General features: G+C 39.5%; 1 protein-coding gene across 2 annotated transcripts in view; it reads left to right on the forward strand.

Annotated features, from left to right (window-relative positions):
• The window catches only part of Dhx57 (DExH-box helicase 57), a 57,221-nt gene that overhangs the window by 4,538 nt on the left and 38,435 nt on the right, over positions 1-14,248 (forward strand). The window contains exons 3-8 of one of the 2 annotated variants that reach the window (XM_042675485.1): positions 3,648-3,806; positions 5,837-6,025; positions 6,267-7,105; positions 10,287-10,465; positions 12,014-12,135; positions 13,215-13,410. In XM_042675485.1, the coding sequence (XP_042531419.1) occupies positions 3,648-3,806; positions 5,837-6,025; positions 6,267-7,105; positions 10,287-10,465; positions 12,014-12,135; positions 13,215-13,410 (1,684 nt within the window). Of the gene's footprint in view, positions 1-3,647; positions 3,807-5,836; positions 6,026-6,266; positions 7,106-10,286; positions 10,466-12,013; positions 12,136-13,191; positions 13,411-14,248 lie in introns of both variants that reach the window. The other variant, XM_042675486.1, reaches the window with a different exon arrangement.

The raw sequence follows: 14,248 nt of genomic DNA on the forward strand, positions 1-14,248 counted from the left end.
TTCCCAGCCCTGAAATTAACTTTAATTTCTATATGAAAATGTGAACTGAGTATAATGCTGTTTTTGAGCCCATTAGTGGAAAAGTAAATACTGGAAAAGATACAAGTGGCAAAAAATTAATGTTTTAACTATCTGGAGGTACCACAAATTGACATTAAAACCAAACTATCCAACTGTCACTGGTTTATACTTATACATTCTAGCTACTCAGGAGGCTGAGATCTTAGGATCACTGTTCAGAGCTAGCCCAGGCAGGAAAGTCTGTGAGACTTTTATCTCCAGCAAAAAGCCTGAAGTGGCACTGTGGCACAAGTGGTAAAGTGTCAGCCTTGAGTAAAAAAACTAAGTGATAATGCTCAGGCCCTGAGTTCAAGATCTAGTACCAACACACACACACACACACACACACACACACACACACACACACCACACACACACACACACACACACACACACACACACACATACCAGAAAAAGACAACCCTATTTTCCAGCCATGTCAGCCATAATTTGATGGTATTTTATGTGGTGATCAGTAATATATCTAACCTGTCATATTCAACATTTAACTAGTGTGTAGACTATGGGAATTGTAGTAATTCTAATGAGTATTTTGTGATGGAAAAGATTTTACTAGTCCACATTAAATGTAAATACAGAATACTTTCTGTCTCTCAAACTGCACTTGAGAGGTGGAGAGATATTTTCAGAAGCATGTGTAAAGTACATACACACAAGAATAATTCTCAACTAAACATTAGGCATGAATACCCATGCATGTATTAAGTAGATTCAACTATACACATTTTTAAAAGAAAAAGAAACAAATAGCATCAAGAAGTTTAAAGCTGTCATTCAATGAATGTGGGCCCCAGAGTGAATAGGATATGGAGAGAGAAATCTTCTATTCTCTTGTTTGGACTCTGTATCGAAGAGCTTCTTGTAATTTGAGCTTCTTGTAGTTTAAGCGTCTTGCTGGCCTGAATATGTTACTGTAGTGTTTATATATATTCTAAATATATGGTCTCTAACAACATTCTTCATCTTATATTGAACCAGAGAAGCAACATGTTTTTTCCATTCTGAGATTAAATGGATCATAAAGATATTATGACTCAGACTTGACACTACTTTATTTTTATTTATTTATTTTTTTGGGTCCGGTCGTGGGGCCTGAACTCTGGGCCTGGGCGCTGTCCCTCAGCCCTTCAGCTCAAGGCTAGCGCTCTACCACTTGAGCCACACAGCGCCACTTCCGGCTTTTTTCTTATGTGGTGCTGAGGAATCGAACCCAGGGCCTCGAGCATGCAAAGCAAGTGCTCTACCACTGAGCCACCTTCCCAGCCCTTGACACTATTTTAAAAAATATTTTTCAAACTTTTTTTAACCGTATCTGCTGGCTTAACACCTAACTTATGAATTTACTGTATCTGTTATGTTTCCAAACATAAACATTGGGCTGGGAAAGTGGCTCAGTGGTAGAGTGCTTGCCTTGCATGCATAAGGCCCTGGGTTCAATTCCTCAGCACCACATAAGCAGAAAAAGCCAGAAGTGGCGCTGTGGCTCAAGTGGCAGTAGTGCTAGCCTTGAGCTGAAGAGCTGAGAGACAGTGCCCTGGGCCTGAGTTCAGGCGCCAGGACCAAACAAACAAATAAACATAAACATTGTAGGCTCTTAGAGTTGTAAACATTCATCATTCAGCAAATATTTACCAGGTACCTACTGTGCATGGGTAATGTTTTAAGCACTGCAATTACAACAATGAGTTTTGTAGCTGTCTTCATAAAAGGATGTTACTGGGCTGGGAGTGTTTCTCAGTGGTAGAGTGCTTGCCTACCATGCATGAAGCCCTGGTATCAAGTCCTCAGTATCATATAAACAGAAAAAGCCAGAAGTGGCACTGTGGCTGAAGTGCTAAAGGGCTAGCAAAAAGAAGCTCAGGGACAATGCCTGAGCCCTGAGTTCAAGCCCCAAGACTGGCAAAAAAAAAAAAAGTAGAAAGATCATAAATATATATCAAGCAATAAGTTCTATGAAGAAAAAGGCAGGTAAACTATATTAAGATACTACAATAGAGTTGCAATTTTATGCAGCACTTCTATTATAATGTGACAAATAAGCAAAAGAAGAAAGTGAAAGACTAAGCCAGGAAGCTAGCTGTCTGAGAGAAAATCATTCAAAGAGGGAAAGCAAGCACAGAGTTAAGGCAGAAGAATGTTTAGAAGGTTCATAAAATATCAAAAAAACCATGTGGCTACAGGAAGTAGATAAGAAGTTGCATGCAATCAGAGAAGCTAAACTGAATAACTGAATAGGACCTTGTGGGTCATTTTAAAGACCTTGGCTTTTGGGGGGATGGGAGGAGAAGGTCTGTTGTGGGGCTTGAACTCAGGGCCTGGGTGCTGTACCTGAGCCTCTTTGTGCTCGAGGCTAGCACTCTACCACTTGAGCCATAGCGCCACTTCCGGTTTTTGAGTGATTACTTGGAGATAAGAGTCTCTTGGACTTTTCTGCTTTGAACCACAATCCTCAGGTCTCAGCCTCTTGAGTGGTTAGGATTATAGGCATGAGCCACTGGTGACCATCAGGATCTTGGCTTTTGGTCTGCATAAGGGAGAAAGCCACTGGAAGGTTAGGAGCAAGGATGGATGGCATCAGTCACTCTGGGACACAGTTGCTGCTGCTTAGTATATATCATTTATACAAATAAGAAAATGGTGGCAGTTACAACCCCACCCCAGGATAAAGTGGTACAAGTGGAGATAAGTACTGGAATGAAGAGATGAAAGAAATTGGGATCTAATATCCAAATAGTGTCGCAACCAATAAAAACTGGGTTTGGTGGCACATATCTGTTATCCCAACAATGATGGTCTAGGGAAGCCTGGGCTTAAATGCAAGACTATTCATAAAATAATAAAAACAAAAAGGGCAGGGGTATGGTTCAAGAGCTAGAGTATCCCTGGCAAACATAGCCCTGAGTTCAAACCCCAGTGCCATTAATACACATACACATACATACATTCATGCAAACATATGTATATTTAAAGTAGAACCTAGAAGTCCCAAATAAGATGAAGTTAGATGGACTGCCTGATATAAAGTAAAATAAGCTGAGCATCGGTGTCATGCCTGTAATCCTAGCTACTCATGAGGCTGAGTTCTGAGGATCTTAGTTCAAAGCCAGCCCAGGCAGGAAAGTTAAGACTCTTATCTCCAATAAACCGCTCAGAAAACCGGAAGTGGTGCTGTTGCTCAAGTGGTAGAGCGCTAACCTTGAGCTGAAGAGCTGAGGGATCATGCCCAGGCCCAGAGTTCAAGCCCCATGACTGACAAAAAAAAAGTAAAATCTCTGTATAGTTTATTTTTTTCAAAGCCATGTAGTAAAGAGGTAGTCATTTTTAAAAGAATTTTTGAGTTAGTGAAGCCAAATTTAATGATTGTTTGATTATTTTTTTCTATCAGTTCTAATATAACAAAATCTGATCAATACTGTGGGAAATGGAGACTATTTATATTCATCACCATCTTTTGTAAAATACTTGACAATCCAGTTTATGTTGGTGATGTCTGAGGATTCTGAGGAAAGTATAAAAGTTCTGAGCACAGTAAGTGTAGTGTAATTTCAATCTTATGTCCTTTTCAGACCCAGCAGCAGTAGCACAAGCAAAGGAGAAACACGCCCTAAGTGGAAGCCCAAAGCCAAAGTGGCCCTTCAAACCCTGCATATGACCTCTGAGAATCAAGAGAAAGTAAAAGCTCTTCTGAGAGATCTGCAAGAACAAGATGCAGATGCTGAATCTGAGTAAATTCTTTTATTTGAGTAAATGATTAAGGTAGACATTTGGAGGTGTGAAATCCTAGGGCATTTTTGGAATGCTGTATCAATACAGATCCTGTGATGCCCATATAATATAGTTGAAAATGAGCCAAGAGAAATACAAGAATAATGATTTAGCCACAGTGTTAGAGTGAGTTTGTTTTGAGCAGTAGTACAGATGGCCTTTTTATCTTTGTTTTTTAGGACAGTACTGGTATGAGTTCAGCAATTGCTTTGATGATAACCTTTCAACTCAAACCTTGAAATTAACAAGTAGACATGTTCTAGGGGCAAGTATTGAGTGGGTGAGATGAATGTAAAGATGACACTGGCTTTGACCTTCTGCCTCAGTGAAGTGGATTTTATCCTTAAGTCACTGTCCCTCTTTTCTGCTTTGCATTTTGGCTCTTTTGTACTATAATTTCTGTTGGAGAAAATTCTTGCTTTCCATTTGCTAGAATTCATAGATAGTTAATCTTGAACAGACAAATTTTTATTCTACCTACAGTCTTTTATTTGTCTTAGATTTAGGAAAAGGGATAATGCAGCAAAGAAAAAAATAGAGAGGTTGGAAGCATGGCTCAGTTGGTAGAGCACTAGCCAATGAGCAAAAGTGTCAGGTATCAAGTTGGAGTCACAGTCTCTGACTAAAAAAAAAAAAAAGAAAGAGAGAGAGAGAATTAAAAGTTACACTTAGGAAAAGTAAATATGTTCAACTTTCCTTGAAATCATGTACCTCATTGTTATTGTTTACTTCTGAATTCCTAATGCTAGACATTGTTAATGGTGATTGTGAATTATCAGGTTATAAATGCCCAATAAATACCTGAGGACATTAAAAGAAAAAGTAAAGACAGCATTTATGAATAAGAAGAAAGAGAGAGGACAGCCAAGGTTTCTGTGAAGAACATAGGCTCTGGGTTCAGACCACTTTGGGTAAAACATCCAGTTGCTCCTTACTATGTAATCCTAGGTAGTTACTGAAATAGTTTCTAAATTTTAGTTAAAACTTGAGTTGAAAAACAGGAATTCCAGTAATATCTGGCAATGTTACTGGGGATGTTAGTATATAAAAGGATTGGTGGAGTGGCTTGAGTTGTAGAACACCTGCTTAAAATGGTATGAGGCCCTAAGTTCAAATCCCAGTGCTGAACAATAAAATACATAAAGCACTTTATAGATCACCTGATCAGTGTTAATTGCCAAGATACAATTTATATATATATATATGTATGTATATATATATATATATATATATATATATATATATATATATATATGATGTATGGTATATATAATATATAAATAATAGATTCATTTTATACACATATATGTATATGTATATATACATATATATAATTTGATAAGATTAAATTAGCAACTGAGCTAGGCACTGGTGGCCCTCACCTGTAATCCTGGCAACTCAGGAGGCTGAGATCTAAGGATCATAGTTCAAAGCCAGCCTTGGCAGGAAAGACCTTAAGACTCTTAACTCTGATTAACCACCAGAAAACCAGAAGTAGAGCTGTTTTTCAAAATGGTAGGCACTAGCCTAAAGCTAAAAAAAAAAATACAACTCAGGAGCAGGACACTGGTGGCTCACACCTGTAATCCTAGCTACTCAGGAGGCTGAGATCTGAGGATTACAGTTCAAAGCCATTTCGGTCAGGAAAGTCCATGAGACTCTTATCTCCAATAAACCACCAGAAAACGGGAAATGGTGCTATGGCTCAAGTGGTAGAATGCTAGCCTTGAGCTGAAGAGCTGAGGGACAGCGCCCAGGCCCAAAGTTCAAGCCCACGACCAACAACAACAACAAAAAAAGCTCAGGGACAGCACCCAGGCCCTGCATTCAAGCCTCACAACCAACAGAAAAATAAATAACTTAGCAACTGGAGAGAAGTCAGGAACCTATGTTTCTGGCTTCTTCAATTACATTCTTAGATCCTTGCTAAATTTTTCTCTGAAGTAAGTAGAGATGACTGTCTTCTACATGAAAATGTTGCCTTTGCTAGAAGAGGCATTTCTGGGGAGGAGGAAGACGACGAGCCTGATTGCTGTGATGATGAGCAGTATTGGCCAACTGGACAAGAACCATCCCTTGTTCCTGACTGTGATCCCTGGGAGTATACCGACGCAGGCCCAGTAGAGCCTCATATTCCAGAGATTACAGTCTCACCATTTGCAGTGCAAAAACTTTCCAGGTGATTGCTTTTATTATTTATGGGCATTGTGGGAGAATTCAAGGCGAACATTATAAACTCAACTACCCTTCCTTATGTATTGTTTCATTGTATGCTTTCCAGTATTCTTGTAAACCAAGGGGATTTGTGTTATTGGAGATGCCTTTTCAACATGCATGCCTTATATAGTCATAGTATCACATCATTATTTAAATGAATCTTAATACTTGCATGTTGTTTTTGCCATGTTTGCCCTGGGCAGGTACGGCTTCCACATCGAACGCTGTCAAGCAGCCCTGAGGATTTGTGATGGTGATTTGGGGGCAGCACTAGAACATCTCCTCACTCAGTGTTTTTCAGAGACATTTGGAAAAAGGATGAGGATCTCTGAGGCAGCCAACCATGTGAGCTTGGAAGAGTGTGAGGAGCAGCGGCAGGAAGAGGCACTGGCTCTCAGGTCCATCTGTGGAGAAAAATTTATAGAGAGAATTCAGAACAGAGTCTGGACCATTGGATTGGAACTGGAGTATCTGACCAGTAAACTCTGCAAATCCAAGCAAAAAGAAAGTGCCAAAAACGTACAAGACACTTTGCTGGAAACCTGTAAATTTTACCTCAAAGGAAATTGTAAATTTGGATCAAGATGCAAATTCAAGCATGAAGTGCCCCCAAACCAAATCGTTGGAAGAGCAGAGCAAGTTGTAGATGATTCTCATCTTAATGCTAGTGAAGATACATCTTTTTTATATGAGCTTGAAGTTCGTTTTTCTAAAGAGCACAAATACCCCTACCAAGCTCCTCTTGTAGCATTTTATTCCACCAATGAGCATCTACCTCTGCCCTGTCGTTTACATATTTCTGAGTTCCTTTATGGCAAAGCCTTGACATGTGCCAAAACTTCAGAACCTGTTGTATATTCTTTGATAACTCTTTTAGAGGAAGAGTCAGAAATTGTCAAGTTACTAAAAAATACTCATCACAAGTATAGTGTCCCTCCTGTGAACTTTCTGCCCGTGTCCTGTGGGACCAAGATAAATAATCCTGCCCGTCATAAACCAGTGATTCCAAATAATTCTTTTGTTTCAAATCAGATTTCAGAAGGTATGTAAAGTGTTGATCATTTTAGTTGGGGGAGGCTGGAGGAGGAATTAAGAATGATGGCTTTTGAAGTTGGAACTTCTGAAACTAGGAGCTATCAGTGATATTGAGTGGGTTACTCCGTCCCATGAGAAAGACGGACAAGAATCCCTGACTTGTACTTAGCTTGTCCTAATTGTGTCACTGTGTTGATGCAGAGGTATATTTTAAGTACCAGTACCTCATAGATACTTAAAATATAAGGTACTTCTCAGAAAGTCTGTTTCGTCTAATTTAGGTTTTGATTACTTATTGTAGTCTATACTGTGTTCATGCTCTCTGCCTTTAGTATACTCAGCGGCCAAAATTCATCAGAATAGGATTGTATATGACTCTTGAATCTCTACATTCTTTTTTCTTTCTCGCGTGTGTGTGTGTGTGTGTGTGTGTGTGTGTGTGTGTGTGTGTGTGTGTGTGTGTGTGTGTGTGTGTGTGTGTGTGTGTGTGTGTGTGTGTGTGTGTGTGTGTGTGTGTGTGTGTGTGTGTGTGTGTGTGTGTGTGTGTGCTGGGGCTTGAACTCTGGACCTTGAGCCTCTGCTTAGCTTTTTTGCTCAAGGACAGTGTTCTACCACTTGAGCCACACCCTACTCCAACTCTTTGCTGGTTAATTGGAGAGAAATAGTCTCCTGGACTTTTCAGCCTGGGTTTGCTTTGAACTAAGATGTTCAGATCTTAGCCTCCTGAGTATCGAGAATTATGGGTAGGAGCCAATAATGCCAGGCCTGAATCTCTACTTTTTTTTTCTTTTTTTTTGGTCAGTCCTGGGGCTTGAACTTTGGGCCTAGGCATGGTCCCTGAGCTCTTCAGCTCAAGGCAAGCACTCTACTACTTGAGCCACAGTGCCCTTCCAGTTTTCTGGTGGTTAATCGAAGATAAGAGTCTCATGGACTTTCCTGCCCAGGCTGGCTTTGAACCATGATCCTCAGATCTCAGTCTCCTGAGTAGCTAGGATCACAGGTGTGAGCTTCCGGCGCCCTGGCTTCTGCAGATTTTTTTTTCTCAAGGCTAGTACTCTACCACTTGAGCCCCAGCTTCACTTTGGTTTTTGTTTTGTTTTGTTTTGTTTTTGGTGATTAATTGGAGATAAAGAATCTTGTGAGCTTTCCTACCTGGTCTGGCTTTGACTCATGATCCTCAGATCTCAGTCTCCTAAGTAGCTAGGATCATAGGAGTGAGCCAGCAGCCCCAAGCCTCTACATTCTTAAATAAAGAAATGCTTATGTAGGCTTCTGGCTTTGTCCAGGTCCAGGTTTGTCATGCAGATTCTTACAAATAGGACTCTTCTACCTCCTCCCCCACATTTACAAAGGGGATCTCAAAGTACACCTCCTTTTCAGCTTTCATTAGAGAATACACTCTTTCAGAAAAACAGATGTTCTCATTCTTTCACAAAGGTTTCTAGTGAACTTAGGTAAGGAGGGAGCTGTGAGCTAAGCAGTAGATGCTGGACAATTGATTGGATTCTTTACCAGCCGCTTGATTAACTCACATAGCTCCTAGTATATGCGATTCAAATGTGTTCTTTGAGAAAAACATGCATTTTTTGTTTGTTTGTCAGTCATGGGGCTTGAACTGTGGACCTGGGCTCTGTCCTTGAACTCTTCAGCTCAAGGCAAGCACTCTACAGCTTGAGCCACAGCGCCATTCTAGTTTTCTGGTGGTTAATTGGCATAAGAGTCTCACAGACTTTACTGCCTAGGCAGACTTTGAACCTCAATCCTCAGATCTCAGCCTCCTGAGTAGCTAGGATTACAGACATGAGCCACCAGTGCCAAGCTACAAATGTGTATTTTTTAAAACAGCATTCTTGATACATCCTTTTTTTTTTTTTGGTTGGTCGTAGGGCTTGAACTCTGGGCTTGGGCACTGTCCCTCAGCTCTTCAGCTCAAGGCAAGTGCTCTACCACTTGAGCCACAGCACCACTTCTGGTTTTCTAGTGGTTTATTGGAGATAAGAGTCTCATGGACTTTCCTGCCCCGGCTGGCTTTGAACCTCGATCCTCAGGTCTCAGTCTCCTGAGTAGATAGGATTACAAGCATGAGCCACAGGTGCCCAGCGATACATCCTTTTAAAGTGTATAATTTAATGGTTTTGATTATATTTTCAGAGCTGTACAATCATGACTATTACCCAATTTCAGAATATTGTTGTCCACCCCCATTCAGCCCTAGACAACTTGTATTCTATAGTCTTGCTGCACATTTGCCTATTTTGGCCATTTCATAGAAGTAGAATTATACAATAAGTTCCTTTTTGTGGCTGGATTCTCTCATAATAATGCTTTCAGGGTTCACTCATTTCATCTCATATATTTGAGTACTTCACTCCTTTTTTTTTTCTTCTTCTTCTTTTTGTCATGGGTCTTGAACTCTGGGCCTGGGCGCTGTCCCTTAGCTCTTCAGCTCAAGACGAACGCTCTGCCACTTGAGCCACAGTGCCACTTCTGGTTTTCTGGTGGTTAATTGGAAATAAGAGTCTCACGGACTTTCCTGCCCAGGCTGGCTCTGAACTGCAATCCTCAGATCTCAGCCTCCTGAGTAGCTAGGAGGCTCAATTGTGTTGCTCAATTCTTCATTTAATAGTCATTTGGTTGTTCTATATCACTGAATTTGGGGAAGATTTTCAAATAATAGGAACATTCAGTAATAATTTTTTGAATGTTAATTCCTTTATTTTTTATTTTTATTTTTGTGTAGTCCTGGGGCTTGAACTCAGGGCCTTGTGCTTGTCTATTTTTGTTGTTGTTTTTCTCAAGGCTGGCATTCTACCTTTTGAATCACACCTCCATTTCCAGCTCTTTTGCTAATTAATTAGAGATAAATGTCTCAAGGATATATCTGCCTGAGATTCCTAGATTTCAGTCTCTTGAGTAGCTAGGATTACAGATGTGAGCCACTGGCCCCACCTTATATTTTGTTTTAACTTAACAGAACTTCTTATACTTGAGTAAAGCTTATTTGAAGATCCATTTTAAGTTCTGGACTAGTAGTATGAGTAGTAGTAGTATTGAAATAAAAATCTGCTTTCCTCCAACTTCAAATTTTTCTCCATTTTATGATGTTTTTACCTTGTTATTTTGGTACTACTTACCCCTTTTGTTAAAGAAATGGCAAACTGAAAGTGTTCTCTTCTGTTCCCTTCAAGTTGAAAAAGAATCAGAAGTGGAGCAGGAAGCAGAGGAGGATGAAGGTCCCTCCTCAGTTGTAGTGGAGAATGAAAGCTATGTGAACCTTAAAAAAAAGATTTCTAGGAGATACGACTGGCAGGCAAAGTCAGTACATGCTGAGAATGACAAAATCTGCAAGCAGTTTCGTATAAAACAGGTACTCATCAATATCTGCATGAAGGAATCAGGCATTTAGGAGGCTTTGGCTACCTTCTGTTTTGTTTTTGGTTTTCTTTCATCTTGAAAGACTAACCCCCTTCCCCTCTTTCTTCCCCTTCCCTTTCCCTGTTCTCTTCTTTGCTTTCCCCTTTCCCTTGTATGCACAGCAAACTTGAGTGCATATACTAAGTGATTTTGGGAAATCTCTCAACTGGTAAATATCTAATGTACATGTATACCAAATATTCTCAGATTCATGCCTTTTATACTGTTACAGAAAATCTGATATATAGAAGGAAAATTTATACTGTGATTAGAGAATCATTTTCAAAAAGGGGGAAAATCAGGAGGGACTCATACCCTATTTCAAAGGATCACAGGATAAATAATATACCTAAGGTCATTAAATGATGACATTAAATGATAACATAGGTTCTAGCTAGATCTCTGGTTCCAAAGTCCATACTGTTTTCACCTCATCTGCATGAAGACTATTTTAAAAGAAATCATATGTGAATTGTGAAGGCACAGTTGAATGTAGGACAAAGTAGGTGACTTTTTCAAAAGTCAAGGTGACTAATATATCCATAAACTCAAACGTATCATTTCTTTGTGTTGGGAACATTCAAAGTACCTTCTTTTAGCCATTATAAAATGTGTAAGTAGCATCAGTCATAGTTACTCTACTATGCTATAGAGCACTGGGCATTACTCTTCCTTTCCAACTGTACCCATCCATACTCCTTAACCATTCTTTGTCCCTTCCTCCTTCATAACTTCGTCACATAATACAGTGTTTAGAATATTGGTCACTAGATATGAAACCTAAAGAACCACTTAATTTGTGATTTAAGAAAAATCTGATATTATGTATCTCCTAATCACCTTAGGCAATTTTTTTTTAATTTATTTAGCTCCTGTACTGGGAATTGAACTCAGAGACCTTAGCTTTTTTTCTCAAGGTTGGCATTCTACCACTTGAACTAGATAGCTACACTTTTGGCTTTTTGTGTTTAATTGGAGATAAGAGTCTCATGGACTTTCCTGTCCTTGCTAGTTTTGAACCGTGATCCTTAGATCTTAGCCTTCTAAGTAGTTGATTTTAAACTTAAATTAATTGACTAAAACAAATACAGTTCCTTGGTAACACTCCACATTTCAACCCTTACGTGGCTAGGGGTTGCTCTATTAGACAGCACAGGTGTGGACTGTTACCTTGAGTACAGAAAGTTCTTTCAGACAATTCTGATGTAGTGCTTGTAAGGAAGAGCTGGCTGGAGGTTGCTAAGCAAGAGGGGTTTATTACATTTCTAAGATCTTTCCGTTTAATCAGATATGGGAAAATCAACCAGATTCTGCAACGTATCTCATTGATTGAGGAGCCAGCCTTCTCATTAAAGCCATCAGCATCCAGTTTTGACAAATCTCTGCCATCTCTGTCTGAGAACAAATTGTCAAAAAGCAGAAAGGATGCAAGCTAACTTCAGGATTCTGTGAAAGCTAATGAAAAGTAACTAAACTGATGCATTATCCTTGCTTTTACTAGGCTTCCAGGCAGTTCCAGTCAATTCTGCAAGAAAGACAATCACTCCCTGCTTGGGAAGAAAGAGAAACTATTCTGAAATTGCTGAGCAAGCACCAAGTGGTTGTCATAAGTGGTATGACAGGGTGAGAAAGTAATTTATTTCAAATAAGGTTTCCATTCTATGAACATGACATCTACATTGATAACCATAGCCAGATCCAATTTAGAGAACGTAAAACAAAACCCAGAAATTCATCTAGGAATTTATAGACTTGTATCCTTCTACCTTGAGACATTTTTTTGTGTGTGTGAGAATACCATACAGAGAAGTTACAATTACATGGGCAAGATAACGAGTACGTTTCTTATCAAGCATTGTTGCCTCCTCTTTGTTCCCCCCCCCTCCCCGAGACAATTTTTTTTTAAGGCAAGTGATCTAGCTACAGACTTTGACAAGGCCCATTTTAATTTAAATCACCATTCTAAAACATTTAACTTCAAAGCTTTTTTTTTCTCTTGCATAACTTAAGGTTCTTTTTTTTTTCCTGTTTCACATTTCTGTAGTATATAAGTTTATTTAGCAGGGGCATGTTTCAGGCTTAATTTCTTTATTCAAGGGTACACAATTATACTCATTGCCTTACTCAAGTAACTGTAACTCCTGTGTACAGCATCTTTACAATTTAAAAAAAAAAAAAGTACACAATTAGGACTGGGAGTGTGACCAAAGCATGAGGCCATAAGTTCAAACCGCAGTACTGTAAAAAAGAAAAAAAAGCAACCCAATTTATAAGTTATAATTGTTCCCATACTCACTAATCTAATGCTCTTGTATCTTCTAGTTTCTTTTTAGCCCCAGTACAGTTACAGCCAAAACAATACATATAAAAGGAAAAAAATATGGACATATTAAAAATCATAAGTTAATATTCCCTTTTCCTTAGGATTCATTTGTAGAGTTCACATCTCTAGAGGCATTTATACATCTTTATCTTATTCCGTTCAAGTATCCCAATTTTATAAATTGGTCTTTTATTTAGTCTATTACTTGATTGCTCTATTAACCTGAGTACAAGTTCCTAGAATTTAGTATGCCTAGCATCAAGTAGATGGGCAGTTAGATGAAGCAACACTTACTCTAGTTAGCTTTAGCACTCCTCATTGCCTGTGTTAACTAGCCCTTGAAAACTTCATTTTAGGACTCATTTGTTTTGACATACAGATGTGGGAAAACCACACAGATTCCACAGTTTATTCTGGATGATTCTCTGAATGGGCCACCTGACAAGGTGGCAAACATCATCTGTACCCAACCCCGACGAATCTCTGCCATCTCAGTCGCTGAACGTGTAGCTAAGGAAAGAGCAGAAAGGGTGGGTCTGACCGTGGGCTACCAGATCCGGTTGGAAAGTGTCAAGGTCTGTATGCTCTGCATATATCCTTGTAATAGCGATGGAAAGTTTTTATATACAAAAAATTTAAGGGTCCGGAGATTTGTGGGAAGTTTAGAATATATGCATTTAGGATGTTTTTTGTTTTTGTTTTTTGGTGCCAATACTGGGATTGAACTCAGGTCAGGTCTGGGTGCTGTCCCTGAGCTGTTTTACTCAAGGGTAGCATTCTTCCACTTGAGCTACAGCTCCATTTCCAGCTTTTTTGGTGGTTAATTAGAGAGAAGAGTCTCATGGACTTTCCTGTCCAGACTGGCTTCAAGCCATGATCCGCAGATACTGGCCTCCTGAGTAGCTAGGGTTACAGGCATAGTCACCAGCGCCTAGCTCACATTCAGGATGTTTTAAATTAATGACCACCTTCAGTAGGATTGAAATCCCCTTAGAAATATCTTAATACCCATGAAATGTCCCCTGTATAACTAATGTAAGCTAATAAAGGAAAAACTAAAAAAGAAGTAGGAAAATAATGCTATAGAAATGAAAGAAAAGAAAGGAAAGGGGGGCTGGGAAGGTGGCTCAGTGGTAGAGCACTTGCCTTGCATGCATGAGGCCCTGGGTTCGATTCCTCAGCACCACATAAGCAAAAAGAAAAAAGCCGGAAGTGGCGCTGTGGCTCAAGTGGTAGAGTGCTAGCCTTGAGCTGAAGAGCTGAGGGACAGCGCCCAGGCCCAGAGTTCAGGCCCCACAACCGGACCCAAAAAAAAAAAAAGAAAAGAAAGAAAGGAAAGGGGAGGGAGAGAAGGAAGGAGAGAGAGATCTACCTTTTAGTAACCAGAACTGGCAGTTAAATAAACCTATAGTC

This window comes from Dipodomys spectabilis, unplaced genomic scaffold, assembly GCF_019054845.1.
Source record: "Dipodomys spectabilis isolate Male_0828 unplaced genomic scaffold, ASM1905484v1 ptg000026l, whole genome shotgun sequence".
NCBI classification, from domain to species: Eukaryota; Metazoa; Chordata; class Mammalia; order Rodentia; family Heteromyidae; genus Dipodomys; species Dipodomys spectabilis.